Source organism: Alternaria viburni (assembly GCF_023758015.1).
Source record: "Alternaria viburni strain BMP 2772 chromosome Unknown scaffold_24, whole genome shotgun sequence".
In the NCBI taxonomy this organism is placed as follows: Eukaryota; Fungi; Ascomycota; class Dothideomycetes; order Pleosporales; family Pleosporaceae; genus Alternaria; species Alternaria viburni.
In genome coordinates, this window is record NW_026055793.1 from 465180 (window position 1) to 483061 (window position 17882).

The 17882-nt window shown below is 53.5% G+C and overlaps 5 protein-coding genes across 5 annotated transcripts; 3 read left to right on the forward strand and 2 right to left on the reverse strand.

The window, feature by feature from the left end:
• Positions 1-1022: 1022 nt before the first annotated feature.
• J4E79_009380 (uncharacterized protein) lies at positions 1023-2183 on the forward strand (the record flags this gene model as incomplete). The annotated part of the gene is made up of 1 exon (XM_049358226.1): positions 1023-2183. One exon carries the CDS (start codon positions 1023-1025, stop codon positions 2181-2183), a length of 1161 nt encoding a protein of 386 aa, XP_049207442.1.
• Positions 2184-5572: 3389 nt separating this feature from the next.
• J4E79_009381 (uncharacterized protein) lies at positions 5573-7036 on the forward strand (the record flags this gene model as incomplete). Its single annotated transcript, XM_049358227.1, has 4 exons — positions 5573-5669; positions 5722-5758; positions 5812-6695; positions 6789-7036. The coding sequence occupies 4 exons, from the start codon at positions 5573-5575 to the stop codon at positions 7034-7036; spliced, it is 1266 nt and encodes a 421-aa protein (XP_049207443.1).
• A 2605-nt stretch (positions 7037-9641) lies between these two features.
• On the forward strand, positions 9642-13841 carry J4E79_009382 (uncharacterized protein; the record flags this gene model as incomplete). The annotated part of the gene is made up of 5 exons (XM_049358228.1): positions 9642-11251; positions 11298-11315; positions 11369-11739; positions 11896-12665; positions 13656-13841. The coding sequence occupies 5 exons, from the start codon at positions 9642-9644 to the stop codon at positions 13839-13841; spliced, it is 2955 nt and encodes a 984-aa protein (XP_049207444.1).
• A 636-nt stretch (positions 13842-14477) lies between these two features.
• On the reverse strand, positions 14478-16190 carry J4E79_009383 (uncharacterized protein; the record flags this gene model as incomplete). The annotated part of the gene is made up of 2 exons (XM_049358229.1): positions 14478-15425; positions 15570-16190. 2 exons carry the CDS (start codon positions 16188-16190, stop codon positions 14478-14480), a joined length of 1569 nt encoding a protein of 522 aa, XP_049207445.1.
• Positions 16191-16922: 732 nt separating this feature from the next.
• Positions 16923-17420, reverse strand: J4E79_009384 (uncharacterized protein; the record flags this gene model as incomplete). The annotated part of the gene is made up of 1 exon (XM_049358230.1): positions 16923-17420. One exon carries the CDS (start codon positions 17418-17420, stop codon positions 16923-16925), a length of 498 nt encoding a protein of 165 aa, XP_049207446.1.
• Between the last annotated feature and the right edge of the window lie 462 nt (positions 17421-17882).

The following is a 17882-nucleotide window of genomic DNA, read 5'->3' on the forward strand; positions in this document are numbered from 1 at the left end:
AGGAACGATGACGGAAGCGGTGACTCGGACACTGTCCACCGGAAGCGATCTGTAGAGGGAATGGGGATTAGGAACGCTACCGTCGCCATTGGGCGCTGCGGTGACACGCTGGCTGGGAGGACTGGGAATTGACTGGAATCGGGTGTCAATGACATACTACCAGGCTTCAATCGCTGCATCCAGGGCGCAATGAGGGCAGGCAACGTGTATGTAGCCCTGGAGCGCAGTGATGATGTGACGATGGGGACGGTTCATTCGGCCCCGATGGACTAGCCCGGTTTGCTGGGACGGAGCGACAGGTAATCGCCTGTGCAGTGACTCAATCTCTCAGACAGTCAGAGAGCATTGCGCGCTCCCAGCTCCGCCTCACGCGTCGCTGCGCAATTGGCCGCTCTCATTGGAGCCCCCTTCGTCTTCCTTCTATTCACTTCTTGGCCGCCCGCATTCGTCAGCTGCCGGCCGCGCGCAACGGGCGCTCCTCTTATGGATGATGCCTGGCCTGGGAGGATGAGAGCCTGCTGGCACGCGCCAACCGCACACCCTCTTTGTCTGGTTCGCTAGCACATGGGCCGCAGTGTCTCAAAGGACAGTCACACTGGCCTTGTCCATCCTGTAGCCTACTGAAACCCCCGACGCGCCTGGGTGGTGCTTCTTATAACCAGCCCGCTCACCCCGTCTGTTTCGGGACGACTAACCTACCACGCATTTCAATCGTCCTAACTCCGCACTGCTTTTTCAATTGTCACGACTGCCTGACTAATTGCCCGCTCGCATAACTGGTATAAGCAGTCGGTCGGACCATTCTGCCGGCTTCCACGGTCACGTTTGCGCCCGGGCACACCTGACAGCATAACTGTGGCGAAGCCGTTCGCTCAACCAAGGCTCCTACCCTCCACTTATACTCTACCATTGATCGCATTACCAACGCACCACGCTCCAGTGGCTGCCTGGACACATTCATATATCGCTACCGCCCCGACGTTGCGCTTTAACCAAAGGACAAACTTTCGCACCACACCGCAATGGCAAACTTGCACTATAAGACGCCCCCGAGCAATCGGCTCACCGTTTCCTCCCTCCTCTCGCCCCCTGAAATGAAGCGATCAGAGTCGTTTGGCACGTCAATTCCGCCTGCCTACTCTCAATCACCCTTCTCCTCCTTCAATTCAGCACCCTCGCAGTCTGCTGTGAAGACCGACTTCATGGCGATCCAGGCAGCAGCCGCCCACCGCATCGCCTACGCCTCCCCGCCAATCTCCCCATACGACACACAGGCACAGAAGGAGAACATGGAGAGCTCGGAGGAGCAGTGCACACGCGATCCCCAGCTGTTCGTCTCGGCTGATGCAGCGGCACCAATTGCTCACATGCCGCTGTTCCCCGACGAGTCACCCGAGTCAGCCTCGCAAGATGTCATCACCGCGCACATGAAGTCCCACGACTATGCACAACTACAGAGCAAGCCGAGCCGCGCTGACTACGAATTGGTTGCCAAAGTCCGATCCATTGTATTCAGAGAGGCCTGCAACAACCCCAAGGCTTGGTGGGCTCAAGAACGCGCCTTCGACAAGCAAATCGACGAGGTCCGTAGCGGCCGTGTGCAGAAGCGACCAGCCTTGAAGAAGCTCGCCCCTGCGCCATCTTCAAAACTCCGCCAGCCCAAGGTCGCTGTTCCACGGCTGCCTGCTCGCGCTCCTCGTGCTACACCCAAGGCTAAGCGCACGCCTCTTACTCAGATCCACGACTCATTCGACACCTCCCCCACCACCAAGTCAGCCTCTCCCAAGCCGGCACGGCCAGTCACCAACCGCGACGACTCTGACTACACTGCCATTCCCGACTACGCCCCACCCCTGGACACACTGCCCAAGGGCAATACCAAGGCGCTCAAGGCTGAGTGGAAAGGGCAAGCGCTCTCGCTCGCCGACGATCCCGATCGCGAGCTGCTGCACGAGGCTGAGTTGAACCTCGCTGGCACACTCCGCCTCAACTGCGCCACCTACCTCACCAGCAAGCGACGCATCTTCCAGGCCCGCATCGAGGCTCTCAAGATTGGCAAAGAGTTTCGCAAGACGGATGCCCAGCAGGCGTGCAAGATTGACGTCAACAAGGCTAGCAAACTGTGGCAGTCATATGACCGTGTAGGCTGGTTCAACCCCGACTACTTCCGCCAGTACCTCTGAGCCGCATCGCATAGCCTTTCCCATTCTTTTTACTCTTCTTGGTTACGATGCATCAAGTTGCACTTTGCATCTCGCGGCCCACCCGACTGGGCTCGCTTTCTTTGGATAAGACTGGTATGATTTACAAGGAGTGATGGATGTCCTCCTCCGCATGATATTACGAACGGCGTTTCGATGGGTTTTATGGATACTACTGTTGGCATGAACAGGTGTTCGGGAGTGGATACTGTCCTCCCTCATGGCGTTTTTGGGCTTCTCGACTTTCCTTTTCTTTTATCTAACGGCATGCGATACCCCTCAGCTCCCACCAACGAATGTTGTAGTCCCGTGTGGACATTGTCGCCGCAAATGCAGGCTTTCTATCATATTTAGTACTAGACCAGAATGCACTATCTCACATCATGCTCACTCAACACCAGCCTTCAATGCTGCTTGCTTTGATGCGAGTAATCAATCACTGCACGGGATATTCAACAGTCTTCTATTGTTCATACACCAACTTCTTGTTCAGCGACCCGCTCAGACTCGATTTGGCCCCTCTAACTCTGGAATGGTTGCTCGCCTTGTCAATCGGTAATGGCTGCATGTCAGCATTCGCAGGATTGGGCATGATCGCCTTGCAAATGTTACACAGAGCATAGCCTCACAGACACTGCCCATGCGCACGTAGTCGGCTTATCGCAGGCAGTTATTGTAGGGAGACGCAGCGCTCATAAGTCGTGGTTCCCAATGTACTCCACTCAGAATGCATGTCCATCGCCTTTCCGGCGCTGTTAGCCTGACCTACTGCGCAAAGTCACCTTTTGTATTTGTTGTATAGATACGAGCATAACCAGATCGCATCGTCGCCTTCCCGACAACAAAGCCGCAGCATACATACAGAATGCCAGAGTCTTCGACACCACGCATCACGGTGACGGAGGCAGGAGCTATGTCGCAAGTCGACCACCGCACGTTAGAATCTGTCCGTCCACTTCTGGATGCTTCGGGCGCACCGGCAAGCTCGAACAACTCTTCTATTCAACCTTCAAGGTCATCCTGCTCGTCAGAAGGGGCGTCTTCCGCCGACCCGCCATCGTCGGTTCGCACAACGCAGCAGGGAACACCACAAGCAAAACAGCGCTACGGCGGAGCGCGACAACCCCAGAGGACCCTTCTCACTCGTCTTGCACATGCATTCGATCCGACAAAGTACACTGCGCCATTGCAACCTCGAGGATTCAACCCCAAAACCACCGTTCGCGAATATCGTCGCAAGAGGCAAAAGCGGCGGATCCTTCTCGACAGCGGCACGCGATATTTAGCGTCTATTATCCTATGTATACTTTGCGCCCTTGTACTGCTTCAATACAGCAGCATAGGGAACGAAATGTCAGCAAATGACTTTCGGTGGTTCAACACACTAATGACGGCGCTACCGTTATTCATAGCCCTCAACTTCCGGATGTCGCTCCAGAGTTATGCGAAGATCATGCGCTGGTGGATTCTGGCAAAGTGGCAGTGGCCGCTGCGCCAGATCGATTTGATCCTCGACCTCGCGACGAGCAAGGCTGTACTCAAGCTGATGTGGCATGCGCGCAGACCTCGCAATGGCTACGTACCGACTTTGACACAGGTAGCTTGTGCAGCGTGGCTACTTGTCAATCTCGCTGGCGCACTCAGTATTGCCTTGCTCAGTTTGACTTATGATGTTGGTCAGCCTGGGACGAATGTCAGTTTCAGAATTGGAAATGTTAGCACTTTGGATCTGACACGAGAGGCACTTTTCGACAACGCGTACAACTACGTTATGTATCCCTCCAACGAGCGACCACCCTACAGATCAGATATCCGCCCCAATAGAGCGGACTACTTATGGGAGGGTCTGGAAACGTTGTATGAACACGACGGTCGCGCTGCTTGGCGGTATCGGCTCCGCGATTCATGGCATCAGTTGACTGCACCATCCATCCGATTCGTTATCGCTCGTGCTGAGTGCTACAAAAAATCGCTCGAGGAAATGAATGAGACAAGATTCATACATGATGGAATGTCGAATACAGGAGTGGTTCTATCCGGGTTTGATGTAGAGACCATTGCGACTAACACATCCTGGACCGATACAGTTATGTTCATGCATAGCGACAAGCCCGACCAGCTATGTGCCAACCAGTCAGGCTGTGCGGGCATCATTGTGGTCTATCGAGGCGTAGGTTTTGCTTGCGCAAATTCGATTCTGGAGGAGGCTAGTGAAACCACCAGGTGGCCTGCCACACATATGTCAAACAGTTCAGCGAGTACTCTGGCTGCTGCAATAACAACGCGACCAGATAGGCATAATAAGACCACAACCCAAGGTCTTGTTCTGTCATACGACGACGCTTGGTCCCCGCGTCCTTATTACAATCCAGACGATGATAATCCAGACGATGATAAACCAGAAGCAAGCAGAGTGGCAAGCATATTGTCTCAATTCTCCATGACTGTACTTGCTGCAGCAGAGCAAGGTACAGGAGGATTACCTTCAACCATCCCTGACAGAACGGCACTACGTTGTATCGTGGAGGATGGGCGCCAGCCCTATCTTGCCGCTATCTTGAGCATCGACAGTTGGATGGTCGTCTTTCTCGTCATTCTTGCGGTGCCCGTACTCCAAGGGATCATGTTTCTGGTTGTCCTCTTTTATTCGGACGCCATCATCGTACTCGAAGAGTCGCATGTATGTATCTCGCGAGTCCTCGCCCCCATCACACGGGACTTGGAAGGACAGGGATCTCTTCTTGGTATCGAAGATGTTATAAAGGCTGTGGATGGTCGGGGCGATGGCGTGCCCTTACGATACGCGTATGAGGAAACGAACCGACACTGGGAGCGCGAGAAAAAGTGGCAGAAGTTCCGCGCAGGGTTTTTCTATAGACCCACTGGCAGGTTAGTGAAGGCTCAGCATGGGAAGTTCCCAGAGGGGAAGTATGACTGAAGGCTTGCCGGTACTATACTGTATGTTACGCGATTGCGACCGAACAGTCGACGAATCTATATTGCTGTTGCGTACAGTAAGAGATTACCTATCTGGGACTAGCTTCTGCTTTCTCTGATTTACACCTATTCTTTATGAGATATATAACATAATGCGCTTGCTCCAAATTCCGTTGCTGTATTGTTAAAGTATGGCGCGATGGCTGATGTAAGTCGCGATGACGAGTCCGTGATACGTCCGTGGATGGCTCAGGGTCTCGGGCGGGGATGCGTAAGCTCCGCAGGCGTGCAGGCGTGGCGCGGCTGCTCTGTCACTAATTTGGGACAACGGCTTGGCCGACCTCAAACCCGCGCGTTCCCACCACTCCTCCCGCCCGCGACGACTACCTTTCACTCCACCAATCGACTCGCCGAGTCGCGTGGAATCCACCAGCATGTCGCGCACACAGCAGGTCGAGCATACCGACTCCATCAGCAGCCAGGACCCCAGCCGCGACGAGCCGAAGAAGACCAAGAGCAGGAGGCCGCCGAGTAAGCCTGATAGAGACATGCGCGAAGGAGGACAGTGCTGATGGGATACTAGACACTGCATTTAGGCAGCAGCGCTTGAAGGCATGGCAGTAGGTGGAATCATGGCGGCAGATGGCAACACCCACGACTAACCGCGCAACAGGCCCATCTTAACGCCGAAGACCGTTCTGCCTCTCTTCTTCATCGTCGGAGTTATCTTCGCCCCCATCGGCGGGCTGCTTCTATATGCTAGCGCGCAGGTCCAGGAGATCTCAATCGACTACACAAACTGCAACTCGACCGCGCCAGAAGTCCCCGTAAACTTCGACCCCAACGCCGAGAACCCGCTCGACCCAATTCCCGGCGGCAGAGTGTCCGCGACATTCAGATCCAAGGAAGACCCGCAGGCGATGTGGGGTTGGGGCCGCGAGAACTACACTTTCGAGTCCGGCGTCGAGCAAGAGACAAACGTGTGCATCCTCAGCTTCAACATCCCAGAGGATATCAAGCCGCCGATCCTCTTCTACTACCGCCTCACAAACTTCTACCAGAACCACCGCCGCTACGTCAAGTCCGTCGATATCCAACAACTCAAGGGCGATGCCCGCAGTGCCAGCGACCTCAGCTCGGGCGACTGCTCGCCGCTGGACGTAGATTCCGAGACGGGAAAACCGTATTACCCCTGCGGTCTCATCGCCAACTCCATGTTCAACGACACATTCAGCCAGTTGACGCTCGCCAACCCCGCTGGTGGAACAAATGCCGGTGGCCAGAACTACACCATGACTGTGGAGGGGACTTCGTGGAGCCACGAGGGTGATCTCTACGGCGAGACAAAGTATAAACCAGAGGATGTTGTCCCACCGCCGAACTGGCAGGAGCAATACGAGAATGGCCGTTACGGCGATAAGCTGCCTAACCTGCATACCTGGGAGCAGTTCCAGGTCTGGATGAGGACCGCGGGTCTGCCTACGTTCAGTAAATTGTACCAGCGTAACGACAAGGATGTTTTGACTGCTGGTACCTACCGTCTCAAGATCTATGACCGTACGTCTTTCCCATCTCTCTTCCCTCTCCCTTCCTCTCTTTACCCTTCCTCCCCTCTCCCCTCTCCCACACCTCCCACTAACCCACCCCCAGGCTACCCCGTCGACAAATACAGTGGCACAAAATCCATCCTCATCTCCACGCGCACCGTCATGGGCGGCAAGAACCCTTTCCTCGGCATCGCATACCTCGTTGTCGGCGGTATTTGCATTCTGTTAGGAGCCGTGTTCTTGGCTACGCATCTGATCAAGCCGCGCAAGTTGGGGGATCATACGTATTTGACTTGGAATAATGATCAGCCTAGTAGTGCTACTACGACGGGGAGGGCTGGTGGTGCGTAGGCATTGGCAGGATAGGATGAGTAGGATGTCTTGTACGTGTTGTTTGGGCTGGTATCGTACTGTACGTATATCATAAGCTTTCGATTGGGCGATCTTGGGCGTTTGGGTGTTTGAGAGCGTAGGGACTAGAGTATAGTCGTGTTTATTGAGACTATCCAATTTCATTTTACTACATTCGAAAGTCTCCCGAGCTTGCAAGATACTGACGAACTCTCAAGAAGTGGTGTTTGACGATAAAAAAGAGCTTGGGCAGCATGACAGACATCAATGAACAAGATGGTCACATGTTAGATCCTTATTCAGCATTGAAATGATTTCACTCCCCCATTCAGGCTTGTGACATGCCGCCTCCAAGCAACAATAATCGACTTCTATATACACATCCCCAACTCCACCACCTTCTAGCAACTCGTCTTTCCCCCACTTACACTGCAGGCAGCACCACCCTTGCATACCTACACATCAATCAGCACACCATCCTTACTAGTACAGGTCTCGTTGAGGCTAAACTTACGTTCTTGCACGCATACCACGTTTTGCCATCGGCGCAGCATCCCGTCTTGGATGGGCAGTATCCCCATTGGTTGTTGGGGTCGCTGCCTTCGGACAGCTGGGCGTGGTTGGTGGTGAAGTGCTCGTCGTGGTCGAAGCATTGCTGCGGGGGTGGATGTTAGTTGGGGGGATGGAGATGGGGGGATAGGGATGGGGGTATGAGGGATGAGGGATGGGGAGAGGGGGAGAGGGGGGGATGTACCCAGGCGGAGACGGAGGCCGTGGCGGTGAAGAGGAGGAGGATTGCTGAGAGCTGCATTGTGATGGTTTGGGAGGGCTGGATGACGACACTCTTTGTGATGTTGAGGTTCAGGTTGGGGCAGAATGAAAAGATGTGCGGTAGAAGAAGCCCTTCTTATCAATCTTGAACAAAGCCATATCGACCAATTCTTGCATCCGCGACTCAGATTTAGCCACGATGTAAATGAATAGATTGCAATCGCCTCATCACGAGACGAGCGAGAACGCACGAAGAACTAAATCGGTGTGTCCTGATCTTCTCAGGTCTCTCTCGTATCTGTGAACAGCAAGTGTCGGGCCGTACCCCTGTTTTGAACACAACCTCCGCATGTTTGAGTCCACCAGCGAGGAAACGAACGAAACAAGCTCACGAAATCTCCACCTCCGCACTTGGCTGCGAAAGCTTTTGTTCTTGCTTGGTTTTGTTGGTGCCGCTTTCGCATATGCATTGCTGATGCTTTCCCAATCTCATCTCCTAAATCTCCACCACACCGCTCTTACCTACACTTTGTCCCTCGCTTCCTCAACCACGATCTTGCACATCCTCCCTCCCAATGTAAAATCTCGGAGCTTTCACCCAATAGCACTTAAAACACAACCTGATAGATCCCTCCAAGCGAGACAGCCTAGGCTGTACGCAGTAGCTGCACGGCGAAATGCGCGGTGAGGCTCAATGCGCGGTTCGGCGTCGGCGTAATGCACAGAGGGATAATTTCACGACGTGTGTTTCTGCACGAGGTGGGATTCCACCAGTAGAGATGGGAGTTCGAGCGAACATGGAGGAGAATGGTGTGGTTGAATTGGTAGCGCAGAGACTGTACCGCGGAAGAGGAGGGAGAAGATGTTTGGAATGACAAGTGCGCTGGAGTATAGATCGAGAAAACAATGAAACATTATCAGTACCTGAAGGCAACGTTGGGCTCTAGGCTATCTATTTCCATTGCCGCTGGCCTAGATATTTGGGTTTGTAAGCTTTTCGTTTTTTAGGTGGAAGTTTGGTGGTGACGCGGGGATGCTTTGCGAGTACGCGACCTCGGGATTCCCTACACGATGCTTGGAAGCGGACTATTCGCGCTCAGGACATCTCGGGTTGATAGCATATAGATATGAGCCACTTTTTTGATCCCCCCGAGGCTCTGGAATGCTGAGTAGAGTATGATCGTAGAGTAGGAGAGGCACCCACCTGGGCAGGCGCGTGAGCTAGTCAGCACGTGATGAGCCTTGGCAGCGGTCCAACTCTGTTGAGCCTCCAGGGCTCTAACAGGAGCGCGCTGACATGTCCCTCGAGCAAACAAAAGCTTGCGCATAATGCTGTATACATCTGCAGACGCGTCTATAGTTCTTTTGGTCGCTTCCATGTCGCCGTCGCATGTGAAAGATCTCTCAGCCTTGCCCCGCCTTCTTCGGGCGCGGGCTGTGCCTCTGCCTTGAGTGGGTGGTGAAGATGCAGCCTGGCCCGAACATTCAGCTTCCGGTGACCAGCCTTTCTCGTTCCTTCTCTGATGTGGCAAGATGCTGCTTTAATTTGCAATGAGCCTACTAACTACAATCTTCACGTCCCGCACGAGCAGGACGCCCCGTCAAGCGCTCCGGTGAACACCCGGGTCATTCCAAGGTTGCCACCATTCCGCCCATCGACACCCAATTCCAACGGCTAAGAGAGGAAATTTCCTGATAGAAATTGAGCTACGGGCTCCGACTTTTCCTCGTCAACGAACCGGCGCACGCTGTTGGCGCCCTTGTGAAACCGTTGAGTGAAATCTACGGTTCTTAAATTCCCTCCGTCACTCGCGCATACGGACATATCGGCGCAATGCGGCTACTTTACACCACAACGGATGGAGAAATCGCATCGACGAAGGACTTAATACGTACTGAGGAAATACCTCGTTATGCAATCCTCTCACATACTTGGGGCGAGCAAGAGGTGACCTTCGACGACCTCAGAAACTTCGGTAGCATCAATGACAGTGAAGCCAGAAACAAAGCGATAGCAAAGAAAAAGGAGGGTTGGGACAAGATCCGCTTCTGCGCACAACGGACTAAGCGTGACGGCATCGAGCATTTCTGGGTAGACACCTGCTGCATTGACAAGGCAAACAACACAGAGCTTACGGAGGCTATCAACTCGATGTTTCGCTGGTATCAAAAATCAGACAAATGTTATGTCTACCTTCCAGACGTCGAGGGTAAGCCCTCAACAGAAGACATCCGGCCATCCTCGGAATGGGAGGCTGCTTTCAGGGCGAGCAGATGGTTCACCCGAGGATGGACGCTCCAAGAGCTTATAGCACCGCGCTTCGTTGAGTTTTTCTCTGTAGATGGAGCACGTTTAGGAGACAAAGAGTCGCTTAAACAGACTATCTGTGAAGTTACAAAGATACCCATCGAAGCTCTGTCAGGATGTGATCTGTCAGACTTTGACATTGCTGCGCGTTTCTCTTGGGCACAGAATCGCCAGACGACAAAGGAGGAAGATGGAGCGTACTGTTTGCTGGGCATACTTGGGTGCAGCCTACCACTGATTTACGGTGAAGGGAAAGAGAAAGCTTTCAAGCGATTGAGAAGAGGAGCGCTGGAGGCGTTGGAGGATACTGTAGACGCCTTGATACTCAGCGGCAAGACTAAGAGTCAAAGCGAATCAAAAAAGCTCAGCAAGCTAAGCAGCTGGCTTACGGCACCCGACCCATCATCCAATCAGCATAAAGCGTGCAAACAGCGGCAGGCTGAAACTGGGTTGTGGTTGCTGGAAAGCGAAAAGTTCAGGAGATGGAAAGAAAATGCTGCGTCAAGACTCTGGCTTTATGGTATCCCAGGATGCGGAAAGACTATCCTAAGTTCCTCCATTATCGAGCATCTAAAGCGGTACTGCGGCGATGACAATCACAAGGTCACGGTGTACTTCTACTTCGACTTCAACGATGTTGAGAAACAAGATTCGGCACTAATGCTGCGATCGCTACTCTGTCAGCTACTGCAGCACCTGGCCAAAATGCCAAAGCATCTGCTTGAGTTGTATGCATCCAGCGGAAACGGACTTCGAAAACCATCAGTGCATGAGCTTCTGCAGGTTGCACCGCACGTAATGCGACTTTTCAACCATATTTACGTTGTTCTTGATGCGCTCGATGAGTGTACGCAACGTGTAGAATTGATGGATATGATAGTAACCGTGCTGGGGTGGCAGCTTGGTAACGTACACCTGCTGATGACCAGTAGGAGAGAGCGAGACATCGAGACATGTTTAGAGAGTTGTGTTGAAGAAGCGGACTCTATTTGTCTTCAAAGAGCTGTAGTGGATGAAGACATATCGCGATACGTTCAGCAACGGCTACGTGACGATAAGAACATGGGGAAATGGAACCAGAACGCTGAGGTCAGGCGAGAGATTGAGACGGCACTGATGCAAGGTGCTCACGGGATGTATGTCTGCGAATCTTCCATCCTGTCGAGCCAGAGCTGATAATAGTGCGGGTTTCGGTGGGCTGTATGTCAACTTGACACGTTGGCAAAATGTCGCAACCTAGCGATGTTGCGCAGTTCCCTAGCCGCTTTACCGCCGACTCTAGACGAAACATACGACCGCATTCTCACCGATATAAAAGAAAAGGATTCCATATATGCGTTACGCATCTTACAGTGGTTAGCATTCTCTGTCAGGCCACTCCATATCGAAGAAGTTGCCGAAGTTGTCGCTATCGATGTTACGCGCGAACCGGTCTTCAATCATGATGAAGTGCTCGTAGACCCGCAAGAGGCGCTGGAGATCTGTTCTGGTCTAGTCACTGTTGCCTCGAATACCTGGAATGGACAGCTATGGCTCTCCCTCGACACTATCACTCTCGCACACTACTCAGTCAAGGAATATCTTGTCTCAGACAGGATAAAGCAAGGGCCAGCGAAGTGGTACAGTATGCAAGAGGTTGAGTGCCACAAGGTACTAACGAGAGGTACGTTGGGGTACCTGAGTCAACTCCAACAACCGATCTCACGGCAAGCTCTCAAAATGTCTGTCCTGACACGGTACTCGGCAACCCATTGGTACAGTCATCTTCAAACGATAGTAGATGAAACGGAAGAAGTGAGTCGGATGGCAGTCAATGTGTTGTCAAGAGGATCTCCTGCATGTCTCACCTGGCTGCGGTTGGCTGACCCGGAGAATGACTATCCCAAGCCAAATTTCACAAGGACCTTGGAAAGCACAGCGGCACCAATCTACTATGGGGCCTTGCTGGGCGTTCAGATCACAAGACTGCTGTTAGAGCAGAACCCGGATGTGAACATAACAGGTGGAGTATATGGCAACGCACTACAGGCGGCTGCAACCAATGGACACAAGGCAGTGGTGAAGCTGCTGATCGACGCAGGCGCAGACGTGAACGCTTCAGGAGGACATTTCGGCAACGCACTCCAGGCAGCTTCAGCCAGGGGTCATATGGAAACAGCCGAGATGCTACTGAACGCTAACGCAGCGGTTAACATGCAAGGCGGATACCACAACAATGCACTGCAAGCCGCTATCCAACAAGTAGATGAGCCAATGGTCAAGCTACTGCTCGAAAGAGGTGCCGATACTGGGTTGAAAAAACGATCAAAGGGCGCTTTGCATCATGCCATCAACGACGCACGGTGTACACCCTCGCTAGCAAAGGCATTGCAGCAATTCGGGGCTCCTTTGAACACTAGCGATGTTGATAACATGACTCCACTACACTACTGTGTAAAGTTTGGCCACACGGCCATTGCAAAGCAACTCTTGGATGCAGGGGTACCGATCAACCCCGAACTACGTACACAAGCGCCGCCCGGCAGGTTTGGTGCAGCAGACAAGCGCCGAGTGAGTAGCATCCTTTCAATATCAGGATCCGCCTGCACCGCATTGCCCCCCCTACACCTCGCAGCCTTGATCGGTAACGCCACGATGATCGAGTTTCTTCTGAAGCATGGTGCCGACCCCAACGCTGTTTCCCGGTACGGTGAGACTGCTCTACATCTCGCGCTGCGCACCACGCCTCTTGGAATTCCGCCCGTAGACGATCGGCACACATTCCATGTTCCCGTGAGCTATGATAAACATAAAAAAGTACTTGATGTGCTACTAGCAGTCCCTACCCTATCTGTTACGTCATCAGATTGCAAGGGTGACAGTCCCCTGCACTGCATCAGATATGGGGAACCAAACAGTACGGAATTACTTCGAGCATTGGTCCTCAGAGGAGCTGACCCATCGAAAGTAAATTTGAGCCAACAAACTCCAATGCATCTTGCCAGTGAGGCTGGCAATTTCACGGCAGTCACATATTTACTCAGCCTTGGCATGAAAGTGGCACTGGCTGATTCCAACGGCCGCAACTCACTTCACTGCGCGGTTCAAAGCGGAAACATCGAGCTCATTATCGCCATTCTTCAGACTAGAGAGGCAGGTAACGGCAATCTCATAGCTTCGAAGGACAAGGATGGAAGAAATGTGCTCCATCAGGCTTTGTCTAACCACTATAGATCGCGCGTTCAGACAGTAGAGTTACTACTTGATCATGGAGCGGACGCACTTGATCTTGATGATACTCGAAAATCCCCCCTAGCAATATGTCTCTCGCTCCCTCGGTTCGACATGGCGATCTTCAGATCACTCCTTAAGATTGAGGAAATCGCGTCATACATCACCTATCGTGGCCAAACTGTGGGGCACTTATGCGTTAGGGCATTGGAACCTGACATTGAGATGATGAGACTCCTCAACGATTCCGGCGTCGATCTGGCTAAAAAGGACTGTGATGGAAGGACCATACTACACTGTGCCGCTATGTTTGGCTCCCTTACTGATCAGTCGCTGCAATACCTGGTCAACATCGTTGGTCTACAAGTTGACGAAGAAGACGAATACGGTCGTACCGCTCTGCAATACGCCATCGAAGCAGCTACAGAAGCTGTGACCGCTAGACAATGGGATAGAGATAAACATCAACGCACCAGGGACATCTTGGTGAGACATCAGGCTGCTCAGATTGTATAATCTCGCGTCGATATTCCCCAGAAGAAGTGTGATAGCACGATTTGGAGGAACTGAGGTGCAAGTGACGAGATCTAGAAAGCTGTGGCTAGACGATGAGCTTCTCGGCAAGGTGACCGCCAGTACGACGCTAATGAGTGGAACATCGGACGAACATTAAGAGATTTTCAGGACGGTCAGGATATCAGAAGACAAGACGGCCGCTAGGAGAATGGCGATGGGCCCCTTACTTCCCAAATGATCTCCGCACCACATCTCCATTACTGTCCTATCTCTCTTCACCACATAGAAGACAACCTGCCACCGGTCAATACATAGAGCATCCACCTTGTACTTCGGATTCGAGCTCACCATCACCAGCCCTCTGATCTCTCGATTGATCTCGCTGAACGAAGGACGAAGTAAGAGCAGACTGGGAGAGTATCTGATAGACGAGATCTGTGTCTCACTGTGTAGTAGCGCTGTGGTTTCTTGCGCTCGCGTCTTAGATATCATGCTATAGATTCTGTCTCGCATCAGACACATCACATTACCCTGTCGCATCACGGAAAACACGCGCAATCTGAAACTTGTGCATTAGGAAAATCAGATATTATGCATCACTACCACTATCTCCCTCTCACCCCTCTTACCACCCCCTTAAGCCAACGCCTCCTCCTTCCTCCTCGCCTTCGCCTCCTCAATCCCCTCCCTCCACTCCCTCCCCTTCACAGCAGTCAACCACGTCGCACCCGCCCCCGCCACCAGAAATCCCGCGCTGATGGTCGAGAACCAACCCACGCCAATCGCCCTCACAGCCGGCAAACACGCCGCACTCCCCGCCGCCGCAAACATATACCGCATAAAATAATTCCCCGCCACAACCTCCGCACTCCGCCCCTGCATAACATCCAAACAATACGTATTCAAACTCGGAAAACAAAACAGTTGAGCCACACCCTGCAGAAACATCATTACAACCGGCAGCGCGATGCCTCCAACCCTTTTCTCGACGCTCCACCCGTAGACGAGCATGCAGGCGGGTATGACGCCGCCGAGGAAGAAGACGCAGGAGCGGAGCCGGTCTTCGGAGACGCGGTGGCCGCGGCGCTGGATGTATTTTTTGACGATGTGGTCGGCGTAGCGGCCGCCGAAGAAGGTGCCGAGGAGGTAGCCGCAGCCGGGGGCGATGTAGAAGAGGCCGGATTGGAGGGGGGATTGGAGGTTGAAGCGGGGGTTTAGGACGTAGCGGATTGGGGTTAGGAGGGAGTACATGTTCCACACTAAACTACTACTCGCCAGTGCCGTTAAGAGGATATTCGGGTAACGATATAGTTTGATGACGCGGAACGGGTTTAGCCATTGCCACATCTTGTGGGCGCGTTGTGCAGCGGGGAGGCCGACGAGTTCGTCGGCGCGTTTGGCGTGGATGGTTTCGGGTTGCAGGAAGAAGCAGAAGAGGGTTGCAGCGCCGGCGAGGGCGGTCTGCAACCAGAAGATGTCGCGCCAGGAACGAAATGTTACGATTATGCCGCCGATGAAGGGGCCGAGGGCGGGGCCGATGAGGGTGCCGCTGAGGAACCAGCCTAGGGCTGTTGCGCGCTCGGTCTGTGGGGTGTGTTAGTAGGGGACGTGGTGGGGGTGAGAAGGTAGGTGGTGTGGTGTCTGAGTTGTGATGGACGCTCGTGGCATACGCAACTCTCCAAGTCGACCGGGACGTCACCATCCATATTCAGGGAAGGGTATACATACCGGTTTATATATATCCCCAATAACCGCACTACCGATTACAAGGAAAGCCGTGCCTTGAAACGCAGTCAAAATCCTAAACACAAAAAAACTCGCCAAATCCGGCGCCAACGCCGTCCCAATCGAAAACGCAGTAAACAACCCCGCGCTCACAACACTGACCCACTTCCTACCATAAATATTGCCATACGGACCGTAGAAACAAGGCGACAACCCCATAAAAAGCATATACAAAGCGTTGGAAACATTGATAATACTGCCATCAGTACCAAACGTCTCCGCAACCTCAGGAACCGCAGACAACACCGTGGTCGAGGAAATGGGGGCCAGGAAACTGCAAAAAGAGACTACGGCTACAATGACCATTTTGCGGCGCTCGGTGAATTTGTTGTAGATGACGTCGTTGTCGCCGGTGGCGATGTATTGGACGTTGGCCATGTCGTGGTGGCTGACGGAAGAGACTGTGCGTTGGAGTTGGAGAGGGTCTTGGTTGTTTTCGTTGCTGCGTGGTTGTTGGGGGATGATGGAGGCGTATTCGGTCGTCTTTTCAGGTTCGGCAAAGGAGGAGTTGGTGGGTAAGTGTTGGCCAGCGGGTGCTGAGGAGGATGTGGAAGAGGGTGCCATTTTGTGTACTCATAGAAGGCGAGATGGTAGAGTGGATACTGGTTTTGGTGAAGGAGTCGGGAGGGGACTCGTGCTGCTGGTCAGAGTGTTTGCAGCGACATTCGAGATTGTTGGAGAATGCGAGAAGAGAGAGAGCAGGTGACGAGAGACGTTAGATATGTTCACGATTAGAGTACATGTTGGGCTATCTTCGTGCATTAGCGCTCCTGCAACGGCTTCATATCCGCGGGTGGAGACTGTCGCTGCCCAAGGAGCGTCTTTTCCGTGAAGATTTTCGCCTACATCGTGTCGAGATGTTATATCCGGTGAGTGGAGTAGCCGACATGGGTGTCGGGCTAAGAATGTCCGGTCGGAAACTTTGCCGCCGACGATGGAAATGCTCCGAAGTATGCTGCATGCGCGTACCAAGTATCTTCTCGAAGATGTCGATACACTACAAGAGTAGTTGTAAGATAGTGCACGCCTTGTGAGTGCTAGCCAATACTGACCTCGGCACATGACTCCTTGGCATACCACCTGCAGACTTTCACATGCATGATGCAGACGACCATCTCGAGTGAGCTCAGGCGAAGAGCCCGCAAATATATACGTGTATTCGTAAGCCATGCGACAGGCCAAATTTGTACCGTGAAAGATTCTAGATAACCCAAACGTGGATCTTGCGGTGAGATCTCGTGTCCTGAACGCCGATGATGCAGTTGCGCTTTTCAAGCAAAGTAACCCTCTCCCAGCTCATATGCTGAGCTTGTCTAGACTCAGGCGGTCGGCGCTTCTGTGTCGCTTAACCATGCCCAGCTTGTAGAACTTCTCCTCGCCCGTCGCTGTTCGCCCGCCGATGTACCACTTCTCGGCGCCCATGGCTTCGTGGAAGCCTTCGGATGAGCTGTCGGAGCCCCGCCTACCTCGACGCGACGCGCCGGGTATTGGGAAGGCTTGGGCTTTGGGTGATGTGGAGCGGTTGTAGGGGGCCGTGTGCTGTCGGGTGGGTTGGAAGTGGCCTGTCGCTTGGACGGATACGGTTGTCGCACCGGGCGACGGGGAGCGCGTCTTTGTGGTGATGGTCCGTGACGACGCGGCTGTTGTGTCGACGGTGTTGTTTTGCTGTGAGGTGGTGTTTTGCGAATACGAGGCCACAGACGCTGCTTGCGAGGCCGTGGTCTTCTGGAGGTTGGGCTGTTGCGCGCGGAAGGCAGCGAGGAAGCCGCCGAAAAAGGGGCGGTTGGTGGTCATGGTGGTATCGGAGGGTGTCTGATCTGGTGAGGGTCGCTGGTGGCTCTGGGGCATAAGATGGCGTCTATAAACGTCGAATGCTAGCGGCGGTGTAGAGGTGTGTGGTGTGTTGGCGGCTCCGCAACGGCGTTTCGTGCAGCGACCAAATAACAACAGCACAGGCGGCGCTCCGACTGCGCCGTCAAGCTCGGGCTCTGCGACGTTTTCTATTCCATGCGCTGATCCAAGGGGAAGCCACGGAACAGGGGCGGGTCGTGAGTGATGGCTGGTGATGGTTGGCGATTATCGGCGCGAATGTGCGTGTGACGTAGGCGAGCTGCAGCCGGGGTGGGCGTCTACGCGTCTATATGTGAGGGTATGCGGTGCCGTTGATGTCAGCGGGGTAGGCGGCGACTGTGTTTATAGGAGACTGGGGGGAGATGGCGGGGGGAAGGAGGTTTGGCAGGTTTGGCGCGTCGGACC